This window comes from Heterodontus francisci, chromosome 6 (assembly GCF_036365525.1).
Source record: "Heterodontus francisci isolate sHetFra1 chromosome 6, sHetFra1.hap1, whole genome shotgun sequence".
Lineage (NCBI taxonomy): Eukaryota > Metazoa > Chordata > Chondrichthyes > Heterodontiformes > Heterodontidae > Heterodontus > Heterodontus francisci.
In genome coordinates this window covers 40425529-40441483 of record NC_090376.1, presented here as the reverse complement: position 1 = coordinate 40441483, position 15955 = coordinate 40425529, and the positions used below count along the sequence as shown (strand labels likewise).

The 15955-nt window shown below is 40.8% G+C and overlaps 1 protein-coding gene across 1 annotated transcript in view; it reads left to right on the top strand.

Moving 5' to 3' along the window:
* Nucleotides 1-7844: 7844 nt before the first annotated feature.
* rxfp2b (relaxin family peptide receptor 2b) overlaps nt 7845-15955 on the top strand; it is a 264102-nt gene continuing 255991 nt past the window's right edge. Inside the window, 1 exon segment of the mRNA XM_068034408.1 lies at nt 7845-7935. Coding sequence (XP_067890509.1) covers nt 7845-7935 — 91 coding nt within the window.

Below are 15955 nucleotides of genomic sequence, written 5' to 3'. Positions count from 1 at the left end.
GACAGTGTTGCGGGTGTGGACAGTGTTAAAAAAAACAGTTGGAGAAAACTTGTCAAGAGAGCAAACCTCAATCCAGCTTGTTCCATCTCTTTGAAAAGCCTTGCAGTTTTTCCATCTCTTTAAGAAGCCCTGAGAAGCAAGTGTAAGAAACAAGATGAGAACTGTTGCCGCATTTCTCCTGAAAGGCCTGAAAAATCTGATCCTCAATGTCACCTGAAAATACCTGTTCTAGGAAGATCCCAGTGACAGTTGTCTATGCGTAATTGGGATGCCAGACATAAAGGGGCAACCGACATCTTTCCATATCTTTTTTTCAAGAATTAGCAAGTATTTGGCCAAAGTATTCCTTTTTTTTTGTTTTTTTGTAACAAACCCTCTGCAGAGAGAGAATTTCAGTATGTTTTGAGTGAGTGTGAGTGTGTGAGGGGCTAATTTAAAAATGGAACTTTCATATTTCAATCTGTGTGTTAATGCTTTGCTTCGTTACTAATAAGTCTTGTTTTGAAATAAACAGATAATTTTGTTGTTTATTAAAGAAACCTGGTTGGTGTATTTTATTCTGGGATAAAGAGTAGAGTATATGATTGGCCACATCAGTAATTGGGTAAACATTTAAATATATGTTGTGACCTGTAGAGAAGTGGAACCAGAAATGACAGTACATTCCTCCCGCCTCGGTCATAACAACAGGCAGAGACAGGAGAATTTATAATGGGGAATAAGGAAATGGCGGACAAACTAAACAAATACTTTGCATATGTTTTCATGAAGGAAGATACAAAAACCTCCCAGAAATACTAGAGAACAAGAGACTAGCGAGAATGGGGAACTAAAAGAAATTAGTAAAAAAGTAGTGGAGAAATTAATGAGACTGAAAGTTGGCAAATTACCTGGACCTCATGATCTACACCCAGTATTGAAAGAGGTAGCTGTAGAGATAGTGGAGGCATTGGTGGTCATCTTCCAAAATTCTATTGGTTCTGGAACAATTCCTGCAGATTGGAAGGTAGCAAATGTAACCCCACTATTTAAGAAAGGAGGGAGAGAGAAAACGGGGAACTACAGGCCTGTTAGTCTGACATCAGTAGTAGGGAAAATACTAGAATCTATTATAAAGGATGTGATAACTAGACATCTTAGAAAACAATGCTTGGATTGGGCATAGTCGACATGGATTTACGGAAGGGAAATTGTGTTTCACAAACCTGTTGAAATTTTTTGAGGATGTAACTGATAGATTTGATAAGGGGGAACCAGTGGATATGGTGTATTTGGATTTTTAGAAAGCTTCTGATAAGGTCCCACACAAGAGGTTAGTAAACAAAATTAGATCACATGGGATTGGGGGTAATATACTGGCATGGATTGAGAACTAGTTAACAGACAGAAAACAGAGAGCAGGAATAAATGGATCATTCTCAGGTTGGCAGGCTTTTACTATTGGGGTACCGCAAGAATCAGTGCTTGGACCCCAGCTATTCACAATCTATACCAATGATCTGGATGTGGAGACCAAATGTAATTTGCAGATGACACAAAACTAGGTGGGAATGTGAGTTATGAGGACGATTGCAAAGAGGCTTCAAGGGGATTTAGACAGACTAAGTGTGTGGGAAAGAACATAGTAGATGGAATATAATGTGGAAAAATGTGAAGTTATCCATTTTGGTAGGAAAAACACAAATGCAGAGTATTTCTTAAATGGTGAGAGATTGGGAAGTATTGTTGTCCAAAGGCACCTGGGTGTCCTTGTTTATGAGTCACTGACAGCTAACATGTAGGTACAGCAAGCAATTGGGAAGGCAAATGGTATATTGGGCTTTATTACAAGAAGATTTGAGTACAGGAGTAAAGATGTCTTGCTGCAATTGTATTGAGCCTTGGTGAGACCGCACTTGGAGTACTATGTACAGTTTTGGTCTCCTTATCTAAGGAAGGATATACTTACCATAGAGGGAGTACAATGAAGGTTCACCAGACTGATCTCCGGGATGGCAGGATTATCCTATGAGGAGAGATTGAAGAGGGTGGGCCTGTATTCTCTAGAGTTTAGAAGAATGAGAGGTGATCTCATAGAAACAAACAAAATTCTTACAGGGCTTGACAGGGTAGGTGCAGGAAGGATATTTCCCCTGGCTGGGGTGTCTAGAGCCAGGGGACACAGTCTCTGAATAAGGGGTAGGCCATTTAGGACTGAGATGAGGAGGGATTTCTTCACTCAGAGGGTGGTGAATCTTTGGAATTCTCTATCCCAGAGGGTGCTGGAGGCTGAGTCACTGAGTATGTTCAAGATAGAGAGCAATAGATTTTGAGATATTAAAGGCATCAAGGGATATGGGGATACTGCAAGACAATGGCGTTGAGGTAGAAGATCAGCCACGATCTAGTTGAATGACGGAGCAGGCTCGAAGGGCCGAATGGCCTTCTCCTGCTCCTATTTCCTGTGTTCCTATGTTCCTCTTTGACTAAACTTTTGGTCATCTGACCTCATATTTCCTTATGTCGCTCGATGTCAAATTTTGTTTTATAATGCTCTTGTGAAATGCCTTGGAACATTTTATTATATTAAAGGCATGATATAAAAGCAAGTTGTTGCTGTATTTGAGAGAGGGAATGGAAAGGTCTTTCTTGAACTCTTGCTAAGTAACAGGTTTGGCCAATCATAAGCCAGACAGTTGATGTAGTTCCACAATACCAATTTTCCTATTTTTGCATGAAATGGAAAGTTTATAAAGGTCATAAAGATGGCAGTGACTGAACTCTTATGCTGTGCTTTATCTATACTGGTTTTATTGATTTAATTAAATCTTTAGTTGATACTAAAAATCTGTCTTTTGGATGATGCTATGAGTTTTCATTATATAAATTGGTGTATTAGCAGGATTTGGATGGGAGGAGCCATCTATCAAATGTGATGATTGCTGAAAGATGGCACACAGATGGGCACGTCTGACATTTTCTACTGTGTCATGCATGCTGCATTCTCAAACCTGGGCTTTGAAGTTTGTCCAGATTGGTAAAGATAATACCTCCTCACTAAGAGTTGTAACTGTCTTACATGAGACGCAATGAAGACAGTTTAAATACAGTTGCTATTGGCCTCAGACACTTGTTCTGGCCATAGGAATGGATGGCTTATAAACAAAACTGTCAGATTAACTATTGATTTATCCCGTTGCTGTTCTCGAATCTTGCTGCATTTGAATTGGCTGCCACAATTGCCTACAAAACAAGTGACTACTCTTCAAAAGCAATTATTTGGTTGTGAATTTATTTGGGATGTCCTGAGGATATAACAGCTAAAATATAAATGCAAATTTGACTCTCTTTTTAAAGCAGTAAAGTAACACTGCAAAATGTGCATTAATGCACCAAGTAGAAAAGTTCCAGATTTGTATTTCACTCAGTTGCTGATTATAGTGAAGTTTGTGTAGATGTCAGCTAAATGCTACAGTATTTCTTACCTCAAGGGTGAAAACTACATGTCTTTAGCAAAGGGAAATTTGGTGCTCGTCCTCGCACAGTAAAGAGTCAAGTCCAGTGGGAACCACAATAAAATGAGAAACATAAATTATAACAGTATTTTAAAAGTTGTGGGAGACTTCCACATTGTAATTTTTTTTACCTATTTAATCTAAAAGGGGTTTTAGAATCATTTATAGTACAATGTTGCTATGAATTTAAATGTGGGTGACAAGGGATTAACACTTAGGCCTACATAAGCTACCTGGGATGTTAATCAAAACCACTAGCTGGGGTGCCATATGAAGGAATTGTCATGCCCACAAGAAGTGTAGCGATGAAAATACAGAACCAAACTGAAGGGTTATAAAAAATTGGAACAACGACTGATACATGTGTTGTCAACAAAATGGAGAACAAGACACATGACCCTCAGCATCTCTTGCACTCAAATCCACATCCATGTCTACTAAGACAGAAAACCAATTAAGCCCCATCTGCATGGAAATGCAACAGATAATCACACCTCTGAATACATGAAAAGCTTGCACTGATGTTCACTGGAACACTGCAGCAGGCCAAAGACAGAAATGTTGGCATGAGGGCAGGGGGCAGTGTTGAAATGACAAGCAACTGGAAGCTCGGGGTCATGCTTTCGAATGCAAGCTCGAGGAGCAGCACCTGGTCTTTCAATTAGGCACGCTACAGCCTTGCGGACTGAACATTGAATTCAATAACTTCAGAGCGTGACTGGTCTTTTTTTAATATTTTATTTTTTAACCATGTGTCTGCTTTTCATGTAGTCAGAGCTGCTCATTATTCTGCAATTAACACTCTCTCTGGACTAATGCTTTGTCTTTTGCCACAAGCATTAACACACTCTTTGCCTTTGTCCAAGGACAAACACCTTCCTCTTTGTTCTCTCCCACAGCCTCCTCCCTTTCACTTGCTTACAACTTAATTATTTTCTAACCTTGGCCAGTTCTGATGAAAAGTCACAGACCTGAAACGTTAACTTTGCTTCTCTCTCCACAGATGCTGCCAGACCTGCTGAGTGTTACCAGCACTTCTTATTTTTATTTCAGTCTGATCTGTCCTCAGCCACACAGTACAACAACAAAAAAGCCGTTTTGAATTCCAGCAAGTCTGAGAGAGAGTAATCGGTTCCAGTCAATACAGATGAACCCTGCTGAGACAAGTTGGAAGATAGCTACAGCAAAGACAAGAACGTGCCTTTGTAAAAATGACTCTTCTATGGGTGAGAAGTGACCTAAGAGATCAGCACTGTCTTCAACCCAAAGTGAACCACCAGAAGACTGCGAAGGCCCAATGATTACCAGACAACCAGCAAACAGGCCTGAAACTTTAAAATTCACCTCTAGAGGATCCCACAGGTTATTCCTGAAACATCAGACCTTTACAACATGAACTCTGAACACCTCTTACTCTGTACTTTTCTATTTATCTTCTCTTGAGAGTGTGTGTGGCAGTGAATGTGTGCATGAGTGATGTTGCGATCATTTTGGGATTTGTTTAAAATAAATGGTATTTTATGAGAAAACCTGTTATTTGTCTGTTTATTTGACCCTAAAGACACTCAGGAGCTAAAGCATCATTTTAACAAAACACAATTGTGGTCAGTTGAGAGGTGAACAGTGGGAATGACCCACACCCCTTACCACCAGTTCATAATAGAGTCAACAAAATTATATTTTTTACATTTGATACAATGGAGTTCATTGGACAACTCATAGCGATATTTGTACCGTAGACTTTAATAAGGAATTTGATAGAGGGTATACCAAAATACCTTTTGGAAATTTATGGGACACTATGGAAAACCTAAGAAATTTATTAGCATAACCCACAACAAATACAAAAGTTCATAATGCAAAGTAGTGCATGATGGAACCCTCACAGACCCTTTGAAGTGTAATCTGGAGTACAACAGGGATGCTTGTTGTTGCCTTTGTTATTCCTCTTAATGATAGACTGGAAAATGTAAAGGACAACAGAGGGATGTAGCTTCAGCATACAGTGCATACTACTTAGCCAGCTAAAGGTATGCACATAAGCATGAAGAATGAAAGGATTACCCTAAATGGTAAAGCCCTCAAGGACTTAAACAAATTAATCTATCTGAGAAGCATTGTCAGTTTCTTTATAATTATGGATGAAGATATTCAAGCAAAAATAGGAAAGATGAGAACATTCTTATCCCTAAAGCAAATTTAGAGATCTCAAAAGACCAAACTTTGCCTTTTGAACACTAATATCAAATGAATGCTTTTGTAAGGAGTGGAATTGTGGAGAGAAACAAAGTCCATGAAAAACAAGGTACAGGCATTTATTGATAAATTTCTAGAAGCAATCTTGGACATTTGTTGGCCAAAGACCATCATGAATGAGCAACTGTGGGAAAGAAAGAAAGAGTTGCACTTATATAGCAAATTTCATGACCTCAGGTGATCCCAAAATGCTTTACAGCCAAGGAAGTACTTTGGAAGTGTAGTCAGTGCTATATGTGGGAAATGCAGAAAGGTCCCACTAACAATAATTTTAAAACGTGATGCTGATTGAGGATAAATATCAGCCAGGGCACAAGAGATAACTCCCCTACTCTTCAACAAAATACTGCTGTGAGATTATTTATGTTCACCTGAGAAAGCAGACAGGGGTCAGTTTAACTTGTCATCCAAAAGATGGCACCTCCAACAGTGCAGCATTCTGTCTGTACTGCACTGGAGCATCAGCCTAGATTTCTGTGATTAAGTGCTCTGGAGCCCATAACATTCTGACTCAAAAGCAGGAGTGCTACCAACTGAGCCACAGCTGACACATGGCAGGAGGAGTGAACAGGGTTGTAAATAAGATGGAGAAAATTGGGTTGGGTTAGTAGTCTCTGAACATGTGTCACTAGACAGTTGTTGAAAAGGAATTGAAGGTAAAAGGACAGGCAAACCAAAAAAATATTTGGCATTGAACTGTGGATGCTGAAACAAAGAGAATAGGCTACATGGGAGCAGATTGAAGTGGTTGCTCAAAACAGAGTTTGATGGATAAAAACAGTAAAAGATCTATATTCCACAAGGAGTAATAACATTGAGTGGTGATGATGATGGTATTGTGGGAATAGTTTCCATTCATTGAGTCCTAGCGACATAAGGCAATGTAGTTTCCATGGCAGACATAATGGGGGGGGGGGGTAGCTTTGATTGACAGCTCAATGAGTCAATCTTCAGCACAGATAGCTGAAATGGAGCAAATTAAGCATTTGCCGATCTCATTCAGGGTTAAAGAAGTCTACAATAGTTTTGGTTTGGAACAGAGTAGCAGAGTCAAAGAATGTTTCTAAGTGAGAGCCACTCTGTCACTGAAATCATCAACTCACCAATGCTTATGCGACAGCACCTTCCAAACTCACAACCTCTACCACCTCGAAGTGGTAAGACCAGGTGAAGGCTGAAAGGGAACCCGAGACCTCTTTCTCACCCGGTCGTAACAACTTGTCTTCGACTACCTTCCAGAAAACAAAAGAAATGTTCGTGGGGCACAAGTAGCCCTACACATAAAGGGCTCTTATTGTTAGGACCCTAGATCACTGTATCATGTATACATATTTTGGGTAATAAAAGAATTCTCCTTATCTTAGAGCAAAATAGATCTGCTCACAGGAGTGACCGTAAACCGGTGTGAATATCAAGTGAAGACTTTTGCAACATAGACATTCAGCAAAGCACAATTTGACCTGACCTGTCAATATTTGGTTTGAAAATAGATCTGGAAAATTCGATCGAGTTGAAGGACACATTACAATTGGTGTTATAATTATAATTGGTGTCAAAATTATAATATTTATCGAGTTTTTTTGTGTTAGCGATTGCCATGTTATAACGAGTTTAAATACAAGTTCCGAATTCATGCTTGAGATCCCTTGTAAATCATTTGATGACCGTTCACTCAGTAATTAGGATCCTGCTGTCCTAGGGAGTGCAGAGAGCCCCTTTCAAGTGGCTCGTAACTGAATTGTTGTAATTTTGTATCGCAGGTTTGACTTGTCAACGGCAAACTAGCAGCACTGGCTTCTATACAGTGTCTTAGTACCGGACAGTGTTGTCTTTCTCTTTCAGTAACAGAGACGAAACAGTAATTTCCCCGTAATTCATAACGAGATAGTGTACTCCGACTAACACTGAGCACTAAATGATTAGAGGTGGGAGTTTCTTTTGAAGGTAGTCAGGTTACAGATATCCTTTGTAATAAAGTGCGAGCTCCTTGTTACCTTGCAGTTCAGCACAGATCCTGTCGGTCCGAGAGCAGCGCCTGCGCGGCTCTTGGACTCTGGCTTTATTAGCAGGAGCCGGAGATGCGAAGCAGAGAACATGCGAACCGAACAGCGTCTCTCGCCGTTGTTGGCCCGTACACACACCGCGATGATACTTCCTTATCTGTTTGTGCTCGGTCAACTAAATGGTAAGACGTCTTTTCTACCATTTTACGATTAATTTCCGCTGCTTGTCAAAGGCTGCGACGCTTATTATTTTGTTGTGTGAACGTGCCAGAGAGTATTTTCGTTCAATTACATAGTCGCGTCACCTGAAAATTGCAGAATTAATGGTTGTTTTAGACTTAGAGAATGGCTTGGTGGAAGTAAGTAGTCTTTTAGGATTATCATTCGAGTAAGTTCTTGTATCAATAGTAGTTGTATCAGACGTGGTCATAGTAAGTGGGAAACATGCCTGCAGTTCATATGGATTAGCAGTGGTGGCTTGGTTTGGTGTTAGTTGAAGGAAAGACCAAACGGTAGCATTGAATAAGGGTTAATTATGGTAAGGATAGCACAAACCGTAGAGTGAGTTTAAAGTTCTATTTAAAATTAGGGCAAAGACTAGTAATAATAGTAGCGGTTTAGAGTTAGGGTAAGGCTGGGTACAAGCGGTACACACATTACCCTGAATAGTGCCATACCTGATTTTGGAAAATGAACGTGTTTCACAATATTGAAACAAGTGGGTTCAAGTATGTCTGTCCAGTGAGATAAATGACAGTAACCTTTGCAAAGCCAAACCCCACAACATTTAATTCATTTCCTAATGTCATAATTTGCCGAATTTTAGACGTTTACCTCCTCCTTTCTGCACACCACCATTCCCCCATCCTCCCAGTAATGTCAGTCGAGATTGCCGAAGGTTTTAGCTAGACATTTATCGGCTGTAGTTTCGAGGGGAGGGGAGGGGGGAGAAACTGAGCTAAGCCTGAAACGAAGATTACTCGAGGGGAGTGGGCGATATCACAATCGATATCACATTCTGCTTGACGTTGCTGAAGACAAGCCTCCCAATCGCTTGCTAAGATCTGTATGCACTTTATTGTACGGCATTAAGAAAGTAATCGAGCTGATTTGGGCCGATTGTCTTCTTTGCTTTGTACTTTATTGAGAAATTCTGTAAGTGTAAACGTTTGTTTGAGTGAAACCTTCAAGGCATTTCTGAAACGTGATTTCGCTTAACATTCGAAAGTATTTTATTCTATAAATTACATCTGGACAGTACGGCACGCGGCTGGAAAGTTAGCCACATGAAAGACTACAATTTATGGGCAATGTTGAGACGTTAATTTGAAAAGCGATCTTTGTCACTTTTTAGCTGTTTCCACATTTGTTGAACAGAAACGCGAGTTGCCCAAGGCGGAATACTCGTAATATATTTTGAGTGGAATCCAAACTGGACATTACAATCAACTGTTTTCACAAAACGAATGTTGCCTTCCAATCTGTCGATTTATTAATTCGGTACAAAAAAAAACACATTAAATCTGTCCCACCCCCACCCAAACTAAAAACTGCGCCAATAGTCTTTCATTTCAGAAGCTTTTGTTCTTTTTCATGAGAGTAATTGTCGAATAACCTGGGGACCTGGAGGAATATTTTGCTGTTTCCTTTTGGCGTGTTATCGGGAGGAGTCTGCAGTTTCTGTGCTTTGGTGGTAACATCGCTGTTTTACTTTAGCCCAATTTGAAAACAAGGCTGTGAATTCTACCCCAGTGTTAATAGCAACATTCTGTATCTGCTAACTCTGAATTTAGCCAAACTGCCCTTTAACTTCAGAAGTTAATGTTAATTTTATAGTAACTAAATTTGTCGATCAAAAACAGGATTTCCTAACAGCAATTCCCAATCCGATCGATTAATCTGAGCTTTCTATTGACCCGAACCAGGTTTTTAAACCCACAGTTAACAGGAACCCTAACCACCAATAGTGGTCCCCAAGCCAGACCGATCTTATAATATAAAGTAGCTATAGGGTGCAGCAGTTGCACTACAGATTCCGATATCAATCAGCAGACTTGAATTATGTTACTGATTGCACCTCGCACTAAACCGACTCTCAAAGCAGCTATGGGCATGTGCTTGCACATATATCCACAAGGTGCGCCACCTGGTCCGCTATTTCTGAGCAGCTAAATTTCAAGTTCTCAAAACATTACAAACTAATTTTCCTATCTTTGGAATACTATCTACATCTGGCTCTCGGTCAAACTGTCTTGATTTTAAAACTCTCATCCTTGTTTTCAAATTCCTCTATGGCCTTGCCCCTTCCGATCTCTGTAATCTCCTCCAGCCCCACAACTCTCCGAGATATCTGCAGTTTTGGCCTTTTGACCATCCCTCATTTTAATTGCTCTGCCATTGCTGGCCGTGCCTTCAGTTGCCTAACATTTGGAATTGCCTCTCTACACCTCTGTACCTCGCTTTCCTTTTTTAAGACACTCCTTAAAACCTACTTTTTCGACCAAGCATTTGGTCAATTGACCTAATAACTGCTTATGTGGCTCTGTCATATTTTGTTTTATAAGCACCTTGGGGAATTACTTTAAAGGTGCTATATAAATATAAGTTGTTGAAGGTCCTGACGTATTCACTTTTGATCAATGAGCATCAGAACTGATCGTTATTAATGAGAAAGTGGCAGTGTAGATGCATCTATAAACATCTTCCTATGAACAGTAAATAGCTAAATAATCTATAACAAGGAATGAAAACTGCAGTTTGCTGATGTTTTGCTGAATAAGTTTTTTTTTATTGCTGGTTATTAATCATTGTTAGTTTACACTGGGAAGGATCAATGTTTAAGTCATTGCTTGAGTTACATTTTCAAAGACAGAATTAATGATGAAGAATTAAATCAGTTCAATGATGTGAGAGAATATAATGAGAGGTAAGCAGGAAATGGAGAATGTGTGGGTCAAAGTAAGAGGAAAATAATTTAATACTGTAGTGGGTTGTGAGTCGGCTCCTTGGTAACAGCTGTCAAGTGCTAGATTGTATAAATGCAGGGATTAGACAAGCATGTAGTAAAGGCAGAGTGGTTTTAATGGGGGGTTTTAACTTTCATGTAGATTGGGATAAGCAGACAAGCAGAAGACAGAAAGATAGTGAATTTCCTGAGTGTGTCCGGGATAGATTTCGGCATACAATATATCCAAGAGCCAACAAGGGGGCATGCCCTATTAGATTTAGTAATGAGTAATGAGCCATATCTAGTTAACAGTACATAAAAAGGAAGAGAGTAACTAAAGTAGACATTGGTCCCTTTAGAGGCAGAGACAGGAGAAATCATCATGAGGAATGAGGAAATGGCAGAGGCATTGAACAAATATTTTGTGTCTCTCTTCACAGTAGAAGACACAAGTTCCATACCAGAAATAGGCGGTAACCTAGGGGCCATAAAGAGTGAGAAAATTAAGGATATTGATATCAGTCGAGAAAAAGTATTGGAGAAACTTATTTAGGGATACAGCACTGAAACAGGCCCTTCAGCCCACCAAGTCTGTGCTGACCAACAACCACCCATTTATACTAATCCTACATTAACCTCATATTCTCGACCACATCCCCACCATTCTCCTACCACCTACCTACACTAGGAGCAATTTACAATGGCCAATTTACCTATCAACCTGCAAGTCTTTGGCTGTGGGAGGAAACCGGAGCACCCGGCGGAAGCCCACGCAGCACCAGGGAGAACTTGCAAAATCTGCACAGGCAGTACCCAGAACTGAACCCAGGTTGCTGGAGCTGTGAGGCTGCGGTGCTAACCACTGTACTGCCCCTAAACTTGAGGGACTAAAATCTGACAAATCCCTGTGACCACTTGGCCTACATCCTAGGGTTCTAAAAAAGAGAGCTGCAGAGATAGTGGATGTGCTGGCTATGATTTTCCACAATTCCTTGGATTCAGGAATGGTCCCATCAGATTGGAAGTTGACAAATGTTACGCTGCTTTTCAAGAAAGGAGGAGAGAGAAAACAAGGAGCTACAGGCCAGTTAGCCTAACATCGGTTGTTGGGAAGATGGTGGTAACTATTATTAAGGGAGTCTTAACATTTTGCACTTAGAAAAGCATAGTATGATTAGAACAAGTCAGCATGATTTTACTAAAGGGCGATCATGTTTGCCAAATTTATTTTGAGGATATAACTAGTAAGGTAGATAAAGGGGAACCAGTCGATGTAAACCTGGATTTTCAAAAGGCATTTGATAAGGTGCCACATGAAAGATTAATAGGCAAGATAAAGGTTCATGGTGTTGGGGGTAATATACAGTGTGGATAGAGGATTGGTTAACAGACAGGAAGCAGAGAGTGAGCATAAATGGGGCATTTTCAAGTTGGCAGGCAGTGAATAATGGCGTGCCACAAGGATCAGTGCTGGGGCCTCAGCTATTTACACTTTATTAATGACTTGGATGAAGGGACAGAGAGTAATGATCTAAGTTTGTTGATGATACAAAACTTGGTGGAAAGGTAAGCTACGGGAGGACGTAGAGAGGCTGCAAAGAGATATAGACAGGTTAATTGAGTGGGCAACAAGATGGCAAATGGAGTATAATGTAGGGAAGTGTGAAGTTGTTCACTTTGGTCGTAAAAATAGAAAGGTGTGAAACTGATAAGTGTTGATGTTCAGAGAGACTTGGGGGTACTTGTACAAGGAATGCACAAGTCAATATGCAGGTGCAGCAGGCTATTAGGAAGGCAAATGGCATGTTGGCCTTTATTGCAGGGGGATTGGAGTACAGGAATAGAGAAGTCTTACTAAAATTGTATAGGGCTTTGGTGAGATCGCATCTGGAATGCTGTGTGCAGTTTAGTCTCTACATTTAAGAAAGGATATACTTGCACTGGAGGCAATGCAGCGAAGATTTACTAAATTGGTCCCTGGGATGAGGGGGTTGTCCAATGATGAGAGGCTGAGTAAATTGGGTGTATATTCTCTGGAGTTTAGAAGAATGAGAGGTGATCTAATTGAGACATACAAGATTCTGAGAGGGCTTGATAGGGTAGAAGCTGAGAGATTGTTCCCACTGGTCAGGGAATCGAGAACACGGGGACATAGTCTCAGGATAAGGGGTCAATCATTCAGGACTGAGATGAGGAGAAATTACTTCACTCAAAGGGTTGTGAATCTTTGGAATTCTCTACCCCAGAGGGTTGTGGATGCTCCATCATTGAATACATTTAAGGCTGGGGTAGATAGAATTTTAGTCTCGCAGGGACTCGAGGGATATGGGGAACGGGCAGGAAAGTGGAATTGAAGCCCAAGATCAGCCATGATCATATTGAATGGTGGAGCAGGCCTGATGGGCCAAATGGTCGGTGTCTGCTGCTATTTCTTGTGTTCTTGTGGTGCATGAACATATATCTAATAGTTATCATCATATAGTGGAGTTCAACATAGTGTTTGAAAGGGAGCCAGCACACAGAAAGTCCTACAAGAGAAGGGGTGGTACTGGACCTAATCTTACAGAATGAAGCCGGGCAAGTGGTAGAAGTGTCGGTGGGGGAGCATTTTGGGGATAGTGACCATAACTCTAAGATTTAAGGTAGTTATGGAACAGGACAAAGATGGACCGGAAATAAAGGTACTGAATTGGGGTAAGGCCGATTTTTTTCAATATGATAAAACAGGATCTGGCCAAAGTTGACTGGGAGCAGTTACTTGTAGGAAAGTTTACATCAGACCAGTGGGAGTCATTCAAAAAGGAAATAGTGAGAGTTCAGGGCCAACATGTTCTCATAAAGGTGAAGGGTAGGACCAACAAGTCCAGGGAACCCTGGATGTCATGGAATATAGAGGTTTGGATAAGGGAAAAAAAAGGGGGTACTTAAAATAGTAATTAGGAGAGTGAAGAGGGGGCATGAAAAAACATTGGCGGGCAAGATAAAGGAAAATCCCAAGGTGTTTTATAAGTATATTAAGGGCAAGAGGATAACCAGGGAAACAGTAGGGCCCTTTAGGGACCAAAGTGGCAATCTGTGTGTGGAGCTGGAGGATGTAAGTGAGGTTTTAAATGATTACTTTTCATATGTGTTCACTATGGAGAAGGATGATGTAGGTGTAGAGATAAGGGAGGGGGATTGTGGTATACTTGAACAAATTAGCATTGAAAGGGAGATGGTATTCGTGATTTTAGCAGCTTAAAAGTGGATAAACTTCCAGGCCCAGATGAGATGTATCCCAGGCTGTTATGTGAGGCAAGGGAGGAGATAGGGGCTCTGACACAAATTTTCAAATCCTCTCTGGCCACAGGAGAGGTGCCAGAGGACTGGAAGACAGTGAATGTGGTACCATTATTTAAGAAGGGTAGCAGAGATAAATCAAGTAATTACAGGCCAATGAGTCTAATATCAGTGGAGGGGAAACTATTTGAAAAAATTCTGAGGGACAGGATTAATCACCACTTGGAGAGGCGGGATAGTCAGCATGGCTTTGTCAGGGGGTGATCATGTCTAACAAATTTGATTGAATTTTTCGAGGAGGTGACTAGGTGTGTAGATGAGGGTAAAGCAGTTGATGTAGTCTACATGGACTTCAGTAAGGCTTTTGATAAGGTCCCGCATGGGAGATTGGTCAAGAAGGTGAGAGCCCATGGGATCCAGGGCAATTTGGCAAATTGGATCCAAATTTGGTGGCAGGAGGCAGGGGGTGATGGTTGAGGGTTGTTTTTGCGATTGGAAGCCTGTCAACAGTGGTGTTCCACAGGGATCGGTGCTGGGACCCTTGCTGTTTGTAGTGTACATTCATGATTTAGATGTGAATATAGGACGTATGATCAGTAAGTTCACAGATGACACGAAAATTGGTGGTCCCGTAAATAGTGAGGAGGAAAGCCTTAGATTACAGGATGATATAGATGGGCTGGTAAGATGGGCAGAGTAGTGGCAAATGGAATTTAATCCTGAGAAGTATGAGGTAGGAATAATTAGGCAAGGGAATATACAGTGGATGGCAGGACCCTAGGAAGTACAGAGGGTCAGAGGGATTTGTCCATAGATCACTAAAGGCAGCAGCATAGGTAGTTAAGGTGGTTGGGATGGCTTATGGGATACTTGCCTTTATTAGCAGAGGCATAGAATATAAGAGCAAGGAGGTTAAGATGGAGCTATATAAAATGCTAGTTAGGCCACAGTAGTAGTACAGTGTACAGTTCTGGTCGGCACACTATAGGAAGGATGTGATTGCATTGGAGAGGCTGCAGAGGAGGATGTTGCCTGGGTTGGAGCATTTCAGCTATAAAGAGAGACTGGATAGGCTGGGATTGTTTTTCTTACAGCAGAGAAGGCTGAGGGGGGGACCTGATTAAGGTATATAAAATTATGAGGGGCATAGATAAGATAGAAAGGAAGAATTTTTTTTCCCTTAGCAGAGGTGTCAATAACCAGGGGGCATAGATTTAAGGTAAGGGACAGAAGGTTTGGAGGGGATTTGAGGAAAAGTTTTTTTTTTACCCAGAGGGTGGTTGGAATCTGGAACACACTGTCTGAAGGGGTGGTACGGGCATGAACCCTCACAACATTTAAAAATTATTTAATTGAGTGCTTGAAATGCCATAGCATACAAGGCTATGGACCAAGTGCTGGAAAATGGGATTCGAATAGATAGGTGCTTGATGGCTGGCATGGACACAATAGGCTGGAGGGCCTGTTTCTGTGCTGTATAACTCTATGACTCTATGAAACAGCTGCTAAGATTCTTGATTTAGGTAAGGCTGACTTCGATGGGATGAGACAAAGACTGTTGTCACGCTCATGAGAAGTGCAGTGATGAAAATACAGAACCAAACTGAAGAGTTTTTAATAATTGGAACAGTTTTAAAGAGACTGGTACATGTGCTGACAACAAAATGGAGGACAAGACACATGACTCTCAGCATATTATGCACTCAAATCCACACCCGCGTCTACTAATATAAAAGCAAAATACTGCAGATGCTGGAAATTTGAAATAAAAACAAATGCTGGAACTACTCAGCAGGTTTGGAAGCATCTGTAGAGAGAGAAGCAGAGTTAATGTTTCAGCTCAGTGAACACCACTCATGCATGCATTCACTCTCACATGCACTCACGAGAAGATAGATAGAAAAGTACAGGGTAAGAGGTGTTCAGAGTTCAGGCTGTAAAATTCTGGTTTTTCAGGAATAACCTGAGGGATCCCC